Here is a 13,492-nt window from a genome sequence, read left to right on the forward strand (position 1 = left end):
TTTGGCAGCTGTGGTTTCGGTGGCTTTCGCCGAGGCTACAGTTCCATTGGGGGCAGCTGTGGGCCCTGCTAAACCCCAAATATCCACACAGTACAGTGCTGCATCTGCTGAGTCTTCACAGATAACTCCTCATCTCTTCTACCACCAGATGCAGCTTTCCATTCCTCTTTTGGCTGCACCAAAGCAGTTACTTTAAATTACTGCTCCTTGCTTTTTGCTCAGTGCAGCCTTTCAAATCTGCACTAGAGGGCTCAGGGTTTCCATCATTGCCTCCACAAGTTCCCCTCTACTTATATATATACTTATATACTCCCACTCTGACCAGCTCTGAGCCTCCTGAACAACGTTATGAAGGGGAATCTCCAGGGTGAAGCCCTGGGTGGAGACTTGCTGCAGCCTTGTGGTTTGCACGACTGCAATTCATTGTTTCTGTGTTGTGCTGTTTTCTGTGTCACTGTCTATTGCCTTCTCCATTTGCAATAAAGAATCTGTACTGCATCCACATCTTGGCTTTTGGTCAGTTTGTTTGTATTTGCTCTTCTCATGTTCCACAGTGATTCTGACGTTTCTGGTAATGAAACTCAGGTCCCATTATTAGAGATCAGAATGCACTCTGTGAAGGTACAATGCTCTGTTTTTTACACCCTTGCATTATAGCACGCAGGAGATGCCAACAAGGTACTAACATCATTAATATCAACAGAGATTTTGCATTAAAAAACATCATTGAATGATTTTGTTCCCAGGAGATCGTTTTGTTAACCAGAAATGTGCAATATCCCCAAGATTTATTCACACTACGTAGTCTGTGAAGTTCAAAGCAGTTCTCATTTTCTTTGTGCTCTCAGAGTGTGTTATTACCGTATTAAATGCATACTGCTCCCATTATGTGCTTCCTTATTGAATAGGAGTCACTTCAAACATGCATAGTGAGGCATTTCAATATATGCTTCATTTGAGATGGGGCTTTATAGCCTTCACTATTAAAACGTGGCTCATTATTAATGCAACTAGAATAGATCCAACAATTATTGGCTTTGTTCTTCCACCCCAGAAAGATGGATTTCTTTGTAGCCCTACTTTAAGACTTCTGAGAGGGAAAGTAAGGCAACTAAATGCATTGATTTTGAAGAAACTTCAATCATTTTTAATCATATTCCTGGTTGAGTCCTGCAGAACAACCAAGATTTAGTATTGGTGGTTATTTCCAGCCAACACCTCCTCTTACTTCATCACTGTAAGATGCTCAATACTTTCCAGATCTTATTTAGTATCACAACAGGAACTCTCTGGATTTCATTTTGTAGTTTTAGATATTGAAACATTGAAATTATGACCAGCTAGGCCCAAATGGATCCACCTCAATGATAAGATGCAGGCTGGGGAGCAATCCGTACCACGCTCCAGTAATAAACGTGTCAGGCATCACAGTCAGTGCCTTCCCAGAAATAAGCTGTTCAAAAGCCAAAAGGAGCTCCGTTCTGGGCTGTGCTGAAAGCAGAACCCACAGTTCTTCTTTGGAAGGTGTTCAGTGATACTCACACTCATGGATATGGGTTTACCAGAACACAATTGAGATCCAATTCCTCTTGTTCTGCTGCCATCAAAGTGCCTGCGTGTGCCTTCAAAGGAGGGCAATTACGTTCACAACAAAGGTCCGAGGGTTTAATAGGGATTTCAAAGCACTTTGCCTGCTGTTCTCAGCCCAGACTGTTACAGCATCGTACTATTAAGAGGTTACTGCTGCTGCCAGTTAGGTGCTTATGTCCTGAACAACAGTCATTTGGGGTTTGCGTCAGGGATCTCGCCTTATTAACATCTGTGTGATGCTGCAGCCTGGGAGCTTCGTGCCAATTCATTGTCATTCAAATGGAGCCTCGCAATAACACTTGCTAACACTTGCCTTTACGAGCTCTTAATGAGGTGAACGGAAAGCGAGAGATTCTCTGCTCTGTAACAAATCAGCTCTGCCGGCATAAAACCAGCCGAGAAAAAGGGCATTTTCCTTCCTAATTCCTGGCTTACCCACCTGTTTAAATGGGTTTGCTTGCATTTGTAAATCACTGAGACGTGGTGCTGGTGGTGTTACCCCCAATTCCTGTGCATGTATTGCCATGCTAAGGAAAACTGAAGGGGATATTCCCAAACCTATTAAATGCCACAATGGGTTTCTTCATGTGATGAAATACTACAGGGTCGTCATTAATGTGCCAAGCGTTTGCTGATGTGAAAAGCTACATAAAAGCTACAGGGCTCGGTATATCTCAGGAAAACTTATCAAAATGGATTGAGGTGGGAAATAAAACTGCATAAATGTGAGTCAGAAAGCAAAAAAACAACGAGGCGTTGTAATGCTGTAACATTTTTAATAAGAATAAAGCTCACAATCCAATGCAAAAGAGAAGGTAGAAGCAGAAGGAATACAAGCAGAGATGAATTTATGCTGAAAATCACCTTGTTTTGCTGGTGCCATTGGTTATCAGTTTCAAACTGTTTCACTTTGTTGAGGGAGTCCAAGCAGATCGGATGATTCTCTTTGGTATAACTTCAAAAGGGGTGAAGTGAGAAACATATCTAGAGGAAGATCAGGGCTCAGCACTCCGGATTTCATTAATGAAAGAGGTGCAAATGAGTTGTCCACGCTTATGTCATGCCCTGCTTCCTTTCCACCATCAGACCCACACAAAGCAAAGGAGACAGCAGGGAAAGAAGAAAACAAAAGAAAAATTTAGAAGAACATTTGAAGAAGTTTAACAGAAACGCTGAGTTTCCAGGAACTGCTTCACGTCGCTGTTCCGGACTCGGAGCTTCTGCAAGCCATCTCTATAGCACAGTCCCATGGATCCAGTTCCCATCAGTTCCTTTAGTAGTTATAGCAGGGGTAGCAGCTGCCCAGGCTGTAACGGCGGGTGTAGCGAGTGTAGCACGGGGAATAGCAGCGGGAGCTGTAGGAGGGGTAGCAGTCCCGGTAGCCGCTCAGCCCCCAGGAGCCGCGGTACCCGCAGGGGATCCCGCAGTCGTAGCTGCGGTAACCGCAGGGGCTGCCGCAGTCGTAGGTGCGGTAGCTGTACACGCTGCCGTAGCTGCACGGGGAGTAGCAGGAATCGTCCCACTGGTTCTGGTAGTAGAAAGTCATCTTGGTGAGGTGGAGGGAGGCGAGCCTGGAACAGAAGGAAACACAAAGCCCGTCAGGCGATGCTCCTAACATTATCACCAATGAACGCTGCGAACGTGCAGTGGGGAAGAGAAAGGCAGCAAAGCCAGGCACGCTGCCTGAAACTCCTTCTCTTCGCTGGCCTGTTGTTCAGCTCTGACTCTGAATCCTGCCTTCCCCATAGCACTCCATCCTGCACTGCTGGGGGAGCTTTCCCACCCAGCCCCACTGCTGCCTGCACTGAATGGGAGCCATCAGGGGATAAACAGGACCGTCCTTCATAGCTGCACTGAGATGAAGATTTGAAGGGGAAAGAAAGCTATGCACAGGGCTGAAACACTGAAATATTCATGAAAACACAGGGAAGAATGATTCTCATAAGTATAAATAACACTCATCAAATCCCAGTCCTCCCAGTGCAGTGCATTAATCTATAGCAGCTCAGTGATGAGAAGGGATGGGAGAAGAAGGGAGAGAAAACATATTAAGCTATGCACAGGGCTGAAACACTGAAATACTAACGAAAACACATGGAAGAAATATAATCTCTTAAGTATAAATAACACTCATCAAATCCCAGACCTCCCAGTGCATTAATCTACAGCATCTCAGTGATGAGAAGAGACGAGAGTAGAGGAGGAAGGAGAAAAAGAATTAAACACCTCTCTCCATTTCCTACTAGCTCTCCTAAACCCATTCTGACTTACCCACTTGTGTAAGGAGCTAAGGCAGGAGAAGTGAATGCAGAGCTCTCAGCAGTGTGGGCTTTTATAGAGCAGAAATCCCGCCCAGAGCGTGGCCATGCCCCGGATCAGCTCCAATTACCAAATGAATTTTGCTTCCCGCATGACTCCTCTCAATTGATATACCAGTTCTTCCCAAGGTTTCTGATTATTGGCCCGATGCTGTGACATGCAGGTTACACCCTTCCAGTTGCTTTCATCTCAAAACTACACCAATTAAGTCTTGGTATCATCACGCTGCATTCACTTGTTTAGCACAGCAATAAACTGAAAGATATGCTAATACATCCGGATTACCAAATAACCTATTTTTGGATGCCCAGCTTCCAAAATGCATTTTAACCCATGCATTTTTTCTATGAGAGATTCCTGTGGAGGAGGCAATCCTTCAGTTTCAGGTATTTCATAACTTTAATCACAGGTCAAGCAGTGCATTGCTACCAAACCTTTCCAGTATTTCCTGTGACTAGCAAAGGGGTGAGACCCCCTTTGTGATCTTTTGGAATAGGCTCCACAAGGGGGTAGATGAGCCACCATCTCTGAATGTGCTTAAAAACCTCCTGGATGCGATGCTCAGGGCCATGAATGGAGTGGTAAGTCAGTAGAGTTAAGGTCGTAAGGTTGGGTTGAGTTTCAACTGGATGATCTTGAAGGTCTTTTCCAACCTGAGCCATTGGATGATTCTATACCACCGTCACACAACAGGATATTGCTGGTCTGATTGATTCAGCTGGAAAATTGGCCCATAAACTTCAGAACGCTACACGTGTGACGTATTTTTAGGAGAAAAATATTTCAGAGACCCAATTCCAAAGCTATGAATTGCAGCTGTAATAAAGCACAGAACTGGGTAACCCGATAGATGTTTTTAGTAACTGTGTTACATAATATTGGGGCGTTTTCCAGTAACGTGGCATTAATATTTAAATAACAAATCGCTTTGTACACGGAAATGTTAATAAGTATTAATGAAGGCTTTGATATTCAAAATTTAGAGAAAGGCCTGGAACATCTGTCACGCCTGTCATTATCCTTCCTTTGGATGCGTGTAAACAGCCACGTTTGGAGGTGAAGGTCACCTGGAAGGCTGAGATGTTGCTTCTCACCGGGACAAGTTGTGCACACAGCACTCAGTGTTATTCACTGCACTTAGAAGCGTGAAGCCAAACACCTCGCCAGCATTATGAAGATGCTGTGTTCAGCAATCTTTGGCATCTGGAGGGCTTCTCTGGAGTAATGCAGTTGTTACAGAGATACTAACCAGGCTGTAAGCAATAACAAAGCAGATATTTGGGATCCAAGTAAACATACCTTGCTTGGGCAAGCCATGCAAAAAGCTGAGTGTGAGCATTTCAAAGCTGGGAAACTCTAAATGTTGATATCTCAGTCTGAAAGCCTTCAGATTTATTATTGATTTCAACTCACCTTCGTTTAACTCTTCCCCAAAAGTCTCATCTACATCCTTTTATATTGCTCAAAACCATTCCCACTGCTCTCCCACCAAAGGGATCCCATTTCCCCCAGTCTCATTCTGCTTTGTCTTATAAGGCGGCTCTTTAAGTCTGTTAACAGCAGCTGATGGAGGGCAGCAAGTAAATTGGATTTCCAACATCATAACCATAACCTTGTAGCTGATCACGATAACAATTAGCACATTTCTGAACACCTGATTGCAGCAAGTTAACACTGGACATCCCCACTATTACAAACGTCCTTCTTGCACTTCTCATTTTGAGAATTCAAATGAATAACAGCGAATAATGTAAATATCCTGGCCTAAAATCGTGATGTTGGAAGGAAAAGAAAGAAAAAGAAATGCTTTCTACGGGTGATTATTTCTGAAGGAAATGAAACTGATGCTCTTTCTTCTCAAACAAATCTGGAATCATTGCAAACTTCATGCACTGAGATCTGCCCACTCCTCCAAAAATGGGGTTATTAATGTCAACCAGTTCTGCTCTCCATGTCTTCCCTTTCCTGTTATAGCTCAGATTTCACCACACCAATTCCACAAACATAATTGTCCCAGGAAGTCTGAACATGAAAGAAAACTGCGATGCAATGTCATGCTTTTGGAAGCCAAGACCTGACTAATAATCACAAACCAAGAAAAACAATTACATCAACTGGAGAGTGACGTGCACCAGAAAATTGGTTTTGTGATGAATGTGAGTTTAAAGCACAGTAGGTTTGGTCAGATACGTGTATAAAAAGGGAGAGAAATTCAGGGCTCTCCATTCGCACCTCCCAGCTTCCATCCTCACTGAGCTCGGTAAGTGGAACTTGTTGCAGTGCCTTTATTGCTGTGTGGATGCTGCTTTTTTGCTACACTGGCGTATAGAGAGGAGTCAGGCTTTAAGAGAGAAGGCTGTGATTTCACAGCCATGCAAGTGCAATTCTTGCTTGTAAGAATGGGGTACAGTGGCATAAACTTAGAAATGTTCAATCCCAGCAGTGCTCTATAAGAAATTTCCTTTTCTGTGCACCATATGGAAGCGTTCTGGGTGTCTTTACTTTACAGTGGGAATGCATAATGTTATTGTAGTTATCTCTATAGCACTGCTCCAAATTGGGCTGCCTATTCCAAGCAATGGCAACAGACAAAAAAGCAATAGGAACAGGGTAGAAAATGGTTTGGTTGAGGTTGGACTTGATGATCTTGTAGGTCTTTTCCCACCTGAGCAGTTCTATGATTGTATGGTTCTAAATATCTTTAAGGAGGAAAAGAAGGCACGTACACATAAAGCAGTGAGCTGGGCAGGAAGGAGCCAGGGCAAAGCCTTGAGTGTAGGTATTTAGTTGGTTGCAGTGTTCCCCTTTCTCTCCTCTCCCCCCTTTCCTACACTTCCATGAGGTTTGCTAGAACTACTGAGTCATCTCAGAGACCTCAAACTCTTCTTCCCTCCTACTGCTTCAGGCTCACCTTCCTCCAGCTGTTTAATATGTTTTCTCTCCCTTCTTCTCCCATCCCTTCTCATCACTGAGCTGCTATAGATTAATGCACTGGGAGGACTGGGATTTGATGAGTGTTATTTATACTTAAGAGATTATATTTCTTCCATGTGTTTTCGTTAGTATTTCAGTGTTTCAGCCCTGTGCATAGCTTTCTTTCCCCTTCAAATCTTCATCTCAGTGAAGGACAGTCCTGTTTATCCCCTGATGGCTCCCATTCAGTGCAGGCAGCAGTGGGGCTGGGTGGGAAAGCTCCCCCAGCAGTGCAGGATGGAGTGCTATGGGGAAGGCAGGATTCAGAGTCAGAGCTGAACAACAGGCCAGCAAAAAGAAGGAGTTTCAGGCAGCGTGCCTGGCTTTGCTGCCTTTCTCTTCCCCACTGCACGTTCGCAGCGTTCATTGGTGATAACGTTAGGAGCATCGCCTGACGGGCTTTGTGTTTCCTGCTGTTCCAGGCTCGCCTCCCTCCACCTCACCAAGATGACTTTCTACTACCAGAACCAGTGGGACGATTCCTGCTACTCCCCGTGCAGCTACGGCAGCGTGTACAGCTACCGCACCTACGACTGCGGCAGCCCCTGCGGTTACCGCAGCTACGACTGCGGGATCCCCTGCGGGTACCGCGGCTCCTGGGGGCTGAGCGGCTACCGGGACTGCTACCCCTCCTACAGCTCCCGCTGCTATTCCCCGTGCTACACTCGCTACACCCGTCGCTACAGCCTGGGCAGCTGCTACCCCTGCTATAACTAAAGGCGAGATAGCGATGCATGGCTCCAGCGAGAATCTGAGCTCCTGAGATGATGGCTGCGGTCGGGAATAGCATTAAAGTGCTTTCAGCTCTCTCCAGCCTCCTCAAACGATACTGAATTACCTGCATTAGGGTCAACTCTTCCTTCGTAGCCTTTCGTTGTGCTCATGCTGCGTGTTTAGGTGCAGAGCTTTGCACCAGGAGGTGCAGAGCTCATCCCCAGAGCAAAACACCTGCTGTAAAGTGTGGAAACTGCACTTAAAGAACGTATGCATCCTGGGATGTTCCTCCTTTTCTGCTTATCTGTACTTGCTGTATACATTGCTTCTGCTTCTCATTAAAAGATCTTGCATCACAGCACTTCTTTCTGTGGGGTTTTTGTTTTAATGTGCTGGTTTTCTTTTTCACTTGGCATTAGTAATTATCTACCAGAGGGACGCATGATGCCCAATTCCTTATGTTTTTTTGCAGCTCTGAAAGTAGATAAGGGAGCACATGGGATCCCACATCACCTGTTCCCATTGCACAGCTGTTTCTCCACCAGAAGGGCTTTGCACGGCCAATGCTGCTTGTGCAAGCCATAAGACAGCACCCTGCCCTGCCAAGGCTCCTGTTGGGCACAATCCTCACCCTCCCAGTCCATTAGGAAAAATCTATTTTACATGAGAGGATTAGAAGAAAGCAGATCCCTGCAGTAAGATGAGGCTACAATGGGAAGTCATCCATCCCCATAATTAACAGCAGGGCACATAGGAGAAGAGCTGCTGCAGGTAAAAGTGATGGTCAGCTCGATGACAAAGGGATGAACCTACCACGATGGTTCCCAGGCCGCAGCGGTTGGTAACCACAAGGAGGCTGAGTCTTGCCAGAGATTTCCAGCAGGAGAAGTTTTTCCTTCCCATCTGTAAGAGTTTCAGCCTGGCAGCATGAGCCAGTCGGTGGGAGGTGGAATTAGGGGCTCAGGATGGCGTTCCCATATAGGTGGGCATTTGGGAAGGGATAGCTGCAGGCTTCCCTGCCTCAACAATAGAGCAAAGAAGCGAGGCACAACGCACGCGTTTATCCAACAGCTCGTTCAGGAGAGAAGAGCAAAGGAGGAGCAGGAATAAAACGAGTCCGTGAGCTCGGGATGAAGAATTCCCCCATGTGGTTTCCAGGGGTACTTCAGGCTTCAGACAAGTATCTGGCTTAGAAAGGCTGGATGCATTCACTGAGCTGCTTTGTCAGCTTCCTTTTAAAGGAAATCAGCCTGAAAACGCAAATCCAGGACATGTTTCCCCCACGTAGTCATGGGCTGAAATTCAGAATCTGAAGGCATTTGGTCTTCATTTGAAAACACCTTTGTTTTGTGCAGAAAGCTGTTCTGAAACTTGAAGTTGTCAGGTCATTTAAATGCAGTGTGATGTATTCCAGGTTGACCTGGAGGTGGGAATGGGATTTCTTTCATTTAGTATTCATAGGATCATAGAACCACCATGACTGGAACAGATCTCTGAGATCATCCAATCCAACCCATATCCAGCTCATCCATCACCAATACATCCCACTATTTATATACATCTCATCTCACACAGCCAGTTTGAGATGTCAGAAGAAACTGGGGGGGAAAAGTATAAGGGTCATATGTCAAAAAGTGTTGGTTTTGTTTTGTGTGTGTACTCATGCAAATGTACCCTATTTATGTGGGTTTATAAGTACATTTCTTATTGCTGTGTCGTCTCATTATGGGCAAGTTAGGAGATGAAAGTATGCATGTGGTGACACAGGAGTTAAAGAGAATATAGAAAAACCCATCTTGAAATAAAATGCCATTATTTTTCACAGGACTTCTCAAAACTGTTTGAAGTTCATAGCTGCCAAGTCTGGTCCCTGTGTTAGTTCTGATATAAACTGCTATAGCACTGCTTGGAACAGGGCTCCAGCTGAAGGAATAGCACGAGAAACATCAGCTGTCTGAGAAATGAAGATGACAACAAAGTAATTTCAATCTTATGGGGATTAAAACCCTCAAACATGCAATGGTGTCATGAATCAGAGCCCTCAGCTGCTCCGTATATAGACACACATATATACAAATATACATCCAGAAAGGAAATAAGAAAATGAATCACGTAGCCTATATTGCACCGTTGTAGCTGCTCGTCCCACGGTGAAAAATATCCAGAATATCATCAGGTGATGCAAATGCAAACCAAGTTTTGTTGAGGTCAGAATAGCAACGTATTTAGACACCAACACGGTCATAGTATGTTACAGAAAATCTCATTGATGCTGTGCTCTGCTTCACCCAGCACCTCCCGGAGGAGGCAGAGCACAGCAAATAAAGACAAGAGCCTCTTTCCCTCATCAAATACCTCCTTGGATGACCTTCAACGCAGTGAGCCATGCTTAATTTGCATATGAAATTAGGATAATAACAGGCATTCTGGAGATGCTGAGCCTCGTCAAAATTCATGGTATCAGTGTTCTTCCAAAACAGTCATTAACTCCTTAATTTAGCTGCGTTTGTATTATTTAATTCTCGCTGCTTGGTCAGGAGCTGAGATGCTAAATAACAACAAAGCAAAATAGGGGTGGGACCCCCCTGGGTTGTGCATCTCACAGGGCAGCACCATCACAAATCTCCCACCACTGATTTCACCCCTCTCCAGCTTAGCAAAAAAAAACCCCTCTGCTATGGGGAGCTGCAGCACCTCAGCTGCCTTTTTGCACCACTGCAGCTTGTTGCAAATGCATCGACTGGTTGGGCACCTCGTTGCAAGCATGGCATCCTCCTGCCTTCCCCAACAACCACTTCTAACCTGCAGGGAAGCACAGCCTAAATCCTCCCATTACCCCTGGCCTTCCTAATGAACCCTTCTTCCTCTTTTCCCAACTGCATTCCCAATGGAAGCCTGGCTGCGTTCTGCACCACCACATCCTGCAGTAAGACTTGCCCCCCTCATTGCTGGGACACCATGAGATATAGATTTATGCAAGATTTTCTCAGGGTTTCTTAGAAATTCTAAAAGAAAAGTGACCAAAAAAAGAAGAAAAATGCATTAAAAAGACATTAAGCCTTAAACACATTGCTCGGATGCTCATTTAATTGATCCCGTTCTTCTCATAGTGCATATATGACAAATTATAGGCAGGAGAAGAACCTGAAGGAATTAATGGAATGCCTGTCATTAATTGTGACGTAAATGAATCAAACCACTGGCAAAGGCACTCAGCACATGCTGTGATGTCTTTTTCCACCTCAGGTGCTTCAAGTCACCTTACAATGTGTGGTATCTGCCTCCCTTGTAGGGGCATAATGTGAAAATACATTGGTGGGCTCCCCACATCCATGTGCAGAGAGGATCTGTTTGTCTTCCATCTCATTCCCAGTCCTCCCCCTGTGTCCATTCCCAGAGAGCCGTTTGTCCTTGAAAGTTGGAAGATGAAAGAACCCCGAGCACTGTAATCACAATTTGTTACCCGAGGAATTTGAAAATTATCCTAAACGTCGAGGAAAACAATTATAGCAATTGAACAGGTGATCTGCTTCTGATATTTGTTCCATGACTACCAGGCAATGGAAGCGCGCAGAGAACCGCACTGATTTCCATGGGCCTGAGAAACCATATAAAAGTGCTCCCAACCCTGAGCTCCTCACACCACTCCTCTTGGTTTACTCTCCTCGGTGAACTCGGTGAGTGCAGACTCCATTCATTCACTTGGAGTCTCCATTAACATAGAAATTCACCTGTTACTAACGTGCTCTGCTTTGTAACAAGGGTAGAAATAATCTGTCCTGTGCTTTTCTGAGCTGTTACAGTAAAAAATAAGAGGGCACTGATGGGAGAACACTGAGACGATGGGTTTTGGGTATCGTTGGTGAGATGTTCAGGCTTGAAAGGAGTTTTATCTCTATGTGTTAGGAAGAAATAGCTCTGATTTCTGCTTCTTTTGACTTGGTGACCATCAGCACTGGCTGATAATGGGCAGAATTGTGCAATGGGTAAAGTAGAAACTGCTGTTTTATGGCAGGATGTTGCAATGATGAATGTTGGTAGGTCGTGTGAACTGCTTTGCTTGTATCCTCAACTAGAACTGGCACATGCAGGATGGGTGAACTGGAGTCAGAACAAGGGATAGTTTCTAAGATGAAAAGCATTCAAGGAGATTGTGTGCTCCAAAGGAATCTGTCAGCAGGTCCATCTGGTTGTGGTTCTGGGCACCCAGCTCTGGGTGGCTCTGCTGGAGCAGAGATGGGACAAACCAGGAGCACTGTGCATGAATGTTTCTAAGATACATTCTGAAAACACAGTGTGGGATTCCTGCCAGCCGTAAGGACACCCACATGTGCTTGAACTGAGCTGCAAGTAGAGTCTGACCTCAGCTGCACATCATGGGAGCTCAGACACCAAAAGCTCTCAAACACCTGCATTTGGGTGCCTGCATCTTCAGGCTGCATCTCCTGGAACCTAAGTCCAAAAATACAAGGAGCTGCATTCACATTTTAAGAATAGAACCTATAGAATAGAAACTGTCTCAGGGTTGAACCTCATGAAGGCATACAGGAACGGGTTGGATAAAAAACAGATGCCAAAAGCACATCCCAAGGCTGAGAGATTTTCTCAGCACCTCTCCAAATCCCCCATCCTCACTAGGATGCCACTGCTTGCTCCCTACAAGCTGAACAACCCCCTTCACCTCTTGCTGTTTGCAGGTTTACCTCCCACCTCCAACCCCAAGATGTCCTGCTACTACGTGTGCTGCTCTCCCAGCTACAGGACCGTGAGGACCACCCGCCGCACCTACAGCTACTGTCGTCCCTGCTACACCTCCTGCTATAGCCCTTGCTACACCTCCTGCTACAGCCCCTGCTACAGCTCCTGCTACAGCTCCTGCTGCAGCCCCCGCTACATCTCCTGCTGCAGCCCCTGCTACACCTCCTACTGCAGCCCTTGCAGCTACCGCACCTGCTACACCCGCTGCTACTACCCCTCATACCGTACCTACAGCTCTGGATGCTGCTATTGCTAAACCTGACCCGACCTGGCTCATCTTGGCTACGAGTTCAGGAGTGCTGAGCCCTTCATGCAGCAGCTGAAGTTACCAACGATGGGGAGCTTGGCTGCTTTCTAGGATCACTCAGCACTTCCATATTATTTGCTCTCTTTCCTTCTTCCTGCATTCCTATGAGCTCTCTTGATACCCTCCTGCATTTAGACCCCTTTGGCGGCGGTGAGATCAACTTGCAGCGCTTCTGGAGCTTCTTCCAATTGCTTCAGCATTGCTAAAGAACTTCTGCAGCAAGAAGAACTAACCTGAGTCATCTGCATTTCCACTAAGCACTTCCAGCAAGGTGCTGCTGCAGCGCTGTGTAATGAAGAAGCATACCCAGCTGTGCCTCCTTTGATCTGGATTTACAAGTACCTTAAGAACGAGCAACACAGCTTCAACAAAAAAGAATGTTCTGTACAGCGTAGCACGGTGACTCATCGACTCCAGCATGCCAAAACTATAATCTTTTCTGTACCTGTTTCAACTTCTTTTCTTATTGCATTAAAATTCTCCCAGTGAGAAAAAAAATATCCAAGTTCCAGTCCTCTTTTGTCAGTCCTTTGGTTATGTGGGTATGGGGAGAGCAGTGGTGGCACTCAGGAGGGAATTTCTGCCCCTCAATGCATGCAGAGCAGCTGGCCTAAGGAAATGTGCTGTGTTCCTCACTCTAAACCTCAGAAATCTGAGGAATTCCACAATTTCTCCTTTGCCTTCATTAAATGGAACCTATTCCAGATTGAAGATTAACATATTTTAGCATAATAAGGCTGGGAATGCCTTCATTATGATGCTTTAAAATAGAAGAGTATGTCCCAGATCTCTATAGGGAATAGAGAAAAAAATGTTCAGGTGAGTTGAATA

The 13,492-nt window shown here is 45.4% G+C and overlaps 2 protein-coding genes across 2 annotated transcripts; one reads left to right on the forward strand and one right to left on the reverse strand.

Annotated features, from left to right (window-relative positions):
- Positions 1–1,399: 1,399 nt before the first annotated feature.
- Positions 1,400–5,004, reverse strand: LOC107324400 (keratin-associated protein 6-1-like). The gene is made up of 2 exons (XM_015884380.2): positions 3,862–5,004; positions 1,400–3,161 (listed from the first exon to the last, which is right to left on the reverse strand). Exon 2 carries the CDS (start codon positions 3,134–3,136, stop codon positions 2,864–2,866), a length of 273 nt encoding a protein of 90 aa, XP_015739866.1. The 5' UTR covers positions 3,137–3,161; positions 3,862–5,004; the 3' UTR covers positions 1,400–2,863.
- A 948-nt stretch (positions 5,005–5,952) lies between these two features.
- LOC107324402 (keratin-associated protein 6-1-like) lies at positions 5,953–7,938 on the forward strand. Its single transcript, XM_015884382.2, has 2 exons — positions 5,953–6,169; positions 7,305–7,938. The coding sequence occupies exon 2, from the start codon at positions 7,330–7,332 to the stop codon at positions 7,597–7,599; it is 270 nt and encodes an 89-aa protein (XP_015739868.1). The 5' UTR covers positions 5,953–6,169; positions 7,305–7,329; the 3' UTR covers positions 7,600–7,938.
- Positions 7,939–13,492: the final 5,554 nt, after the last annotated feature.

This window comes from Coturnix japonica, chromosome 25 (genome assembly GCF_001577835.2).
Source record: "Coturnix japonica isolate 7356 chromosome 25, Coturnix japonica 2.1, whole genome shotgun sequence".
NCBI classification, from domain to species: Eukaryota; Metazoa; Chordata; class Aves; order Galliformes; family Phasianidae; genus Coturnix; species Coturnix japonica.

What these genes read in the sequence shown, in the direction of transcription:
- LOC107324400 (XM_015884380.2), bottom strand. Translation starts at nt 3,136, where the DNA reads ATGACTTTCTACTACCAGAACCAGTGGGACGATTCCTGCTACTCCCCG.
- LOC107324402 (XM_015884382.2), top strand. Translation starts at nt 7,330, where the DNA reads ATGACTTTCTACTACCAGAACCAGTGGGACGATTCCTGCTACTCCCCG.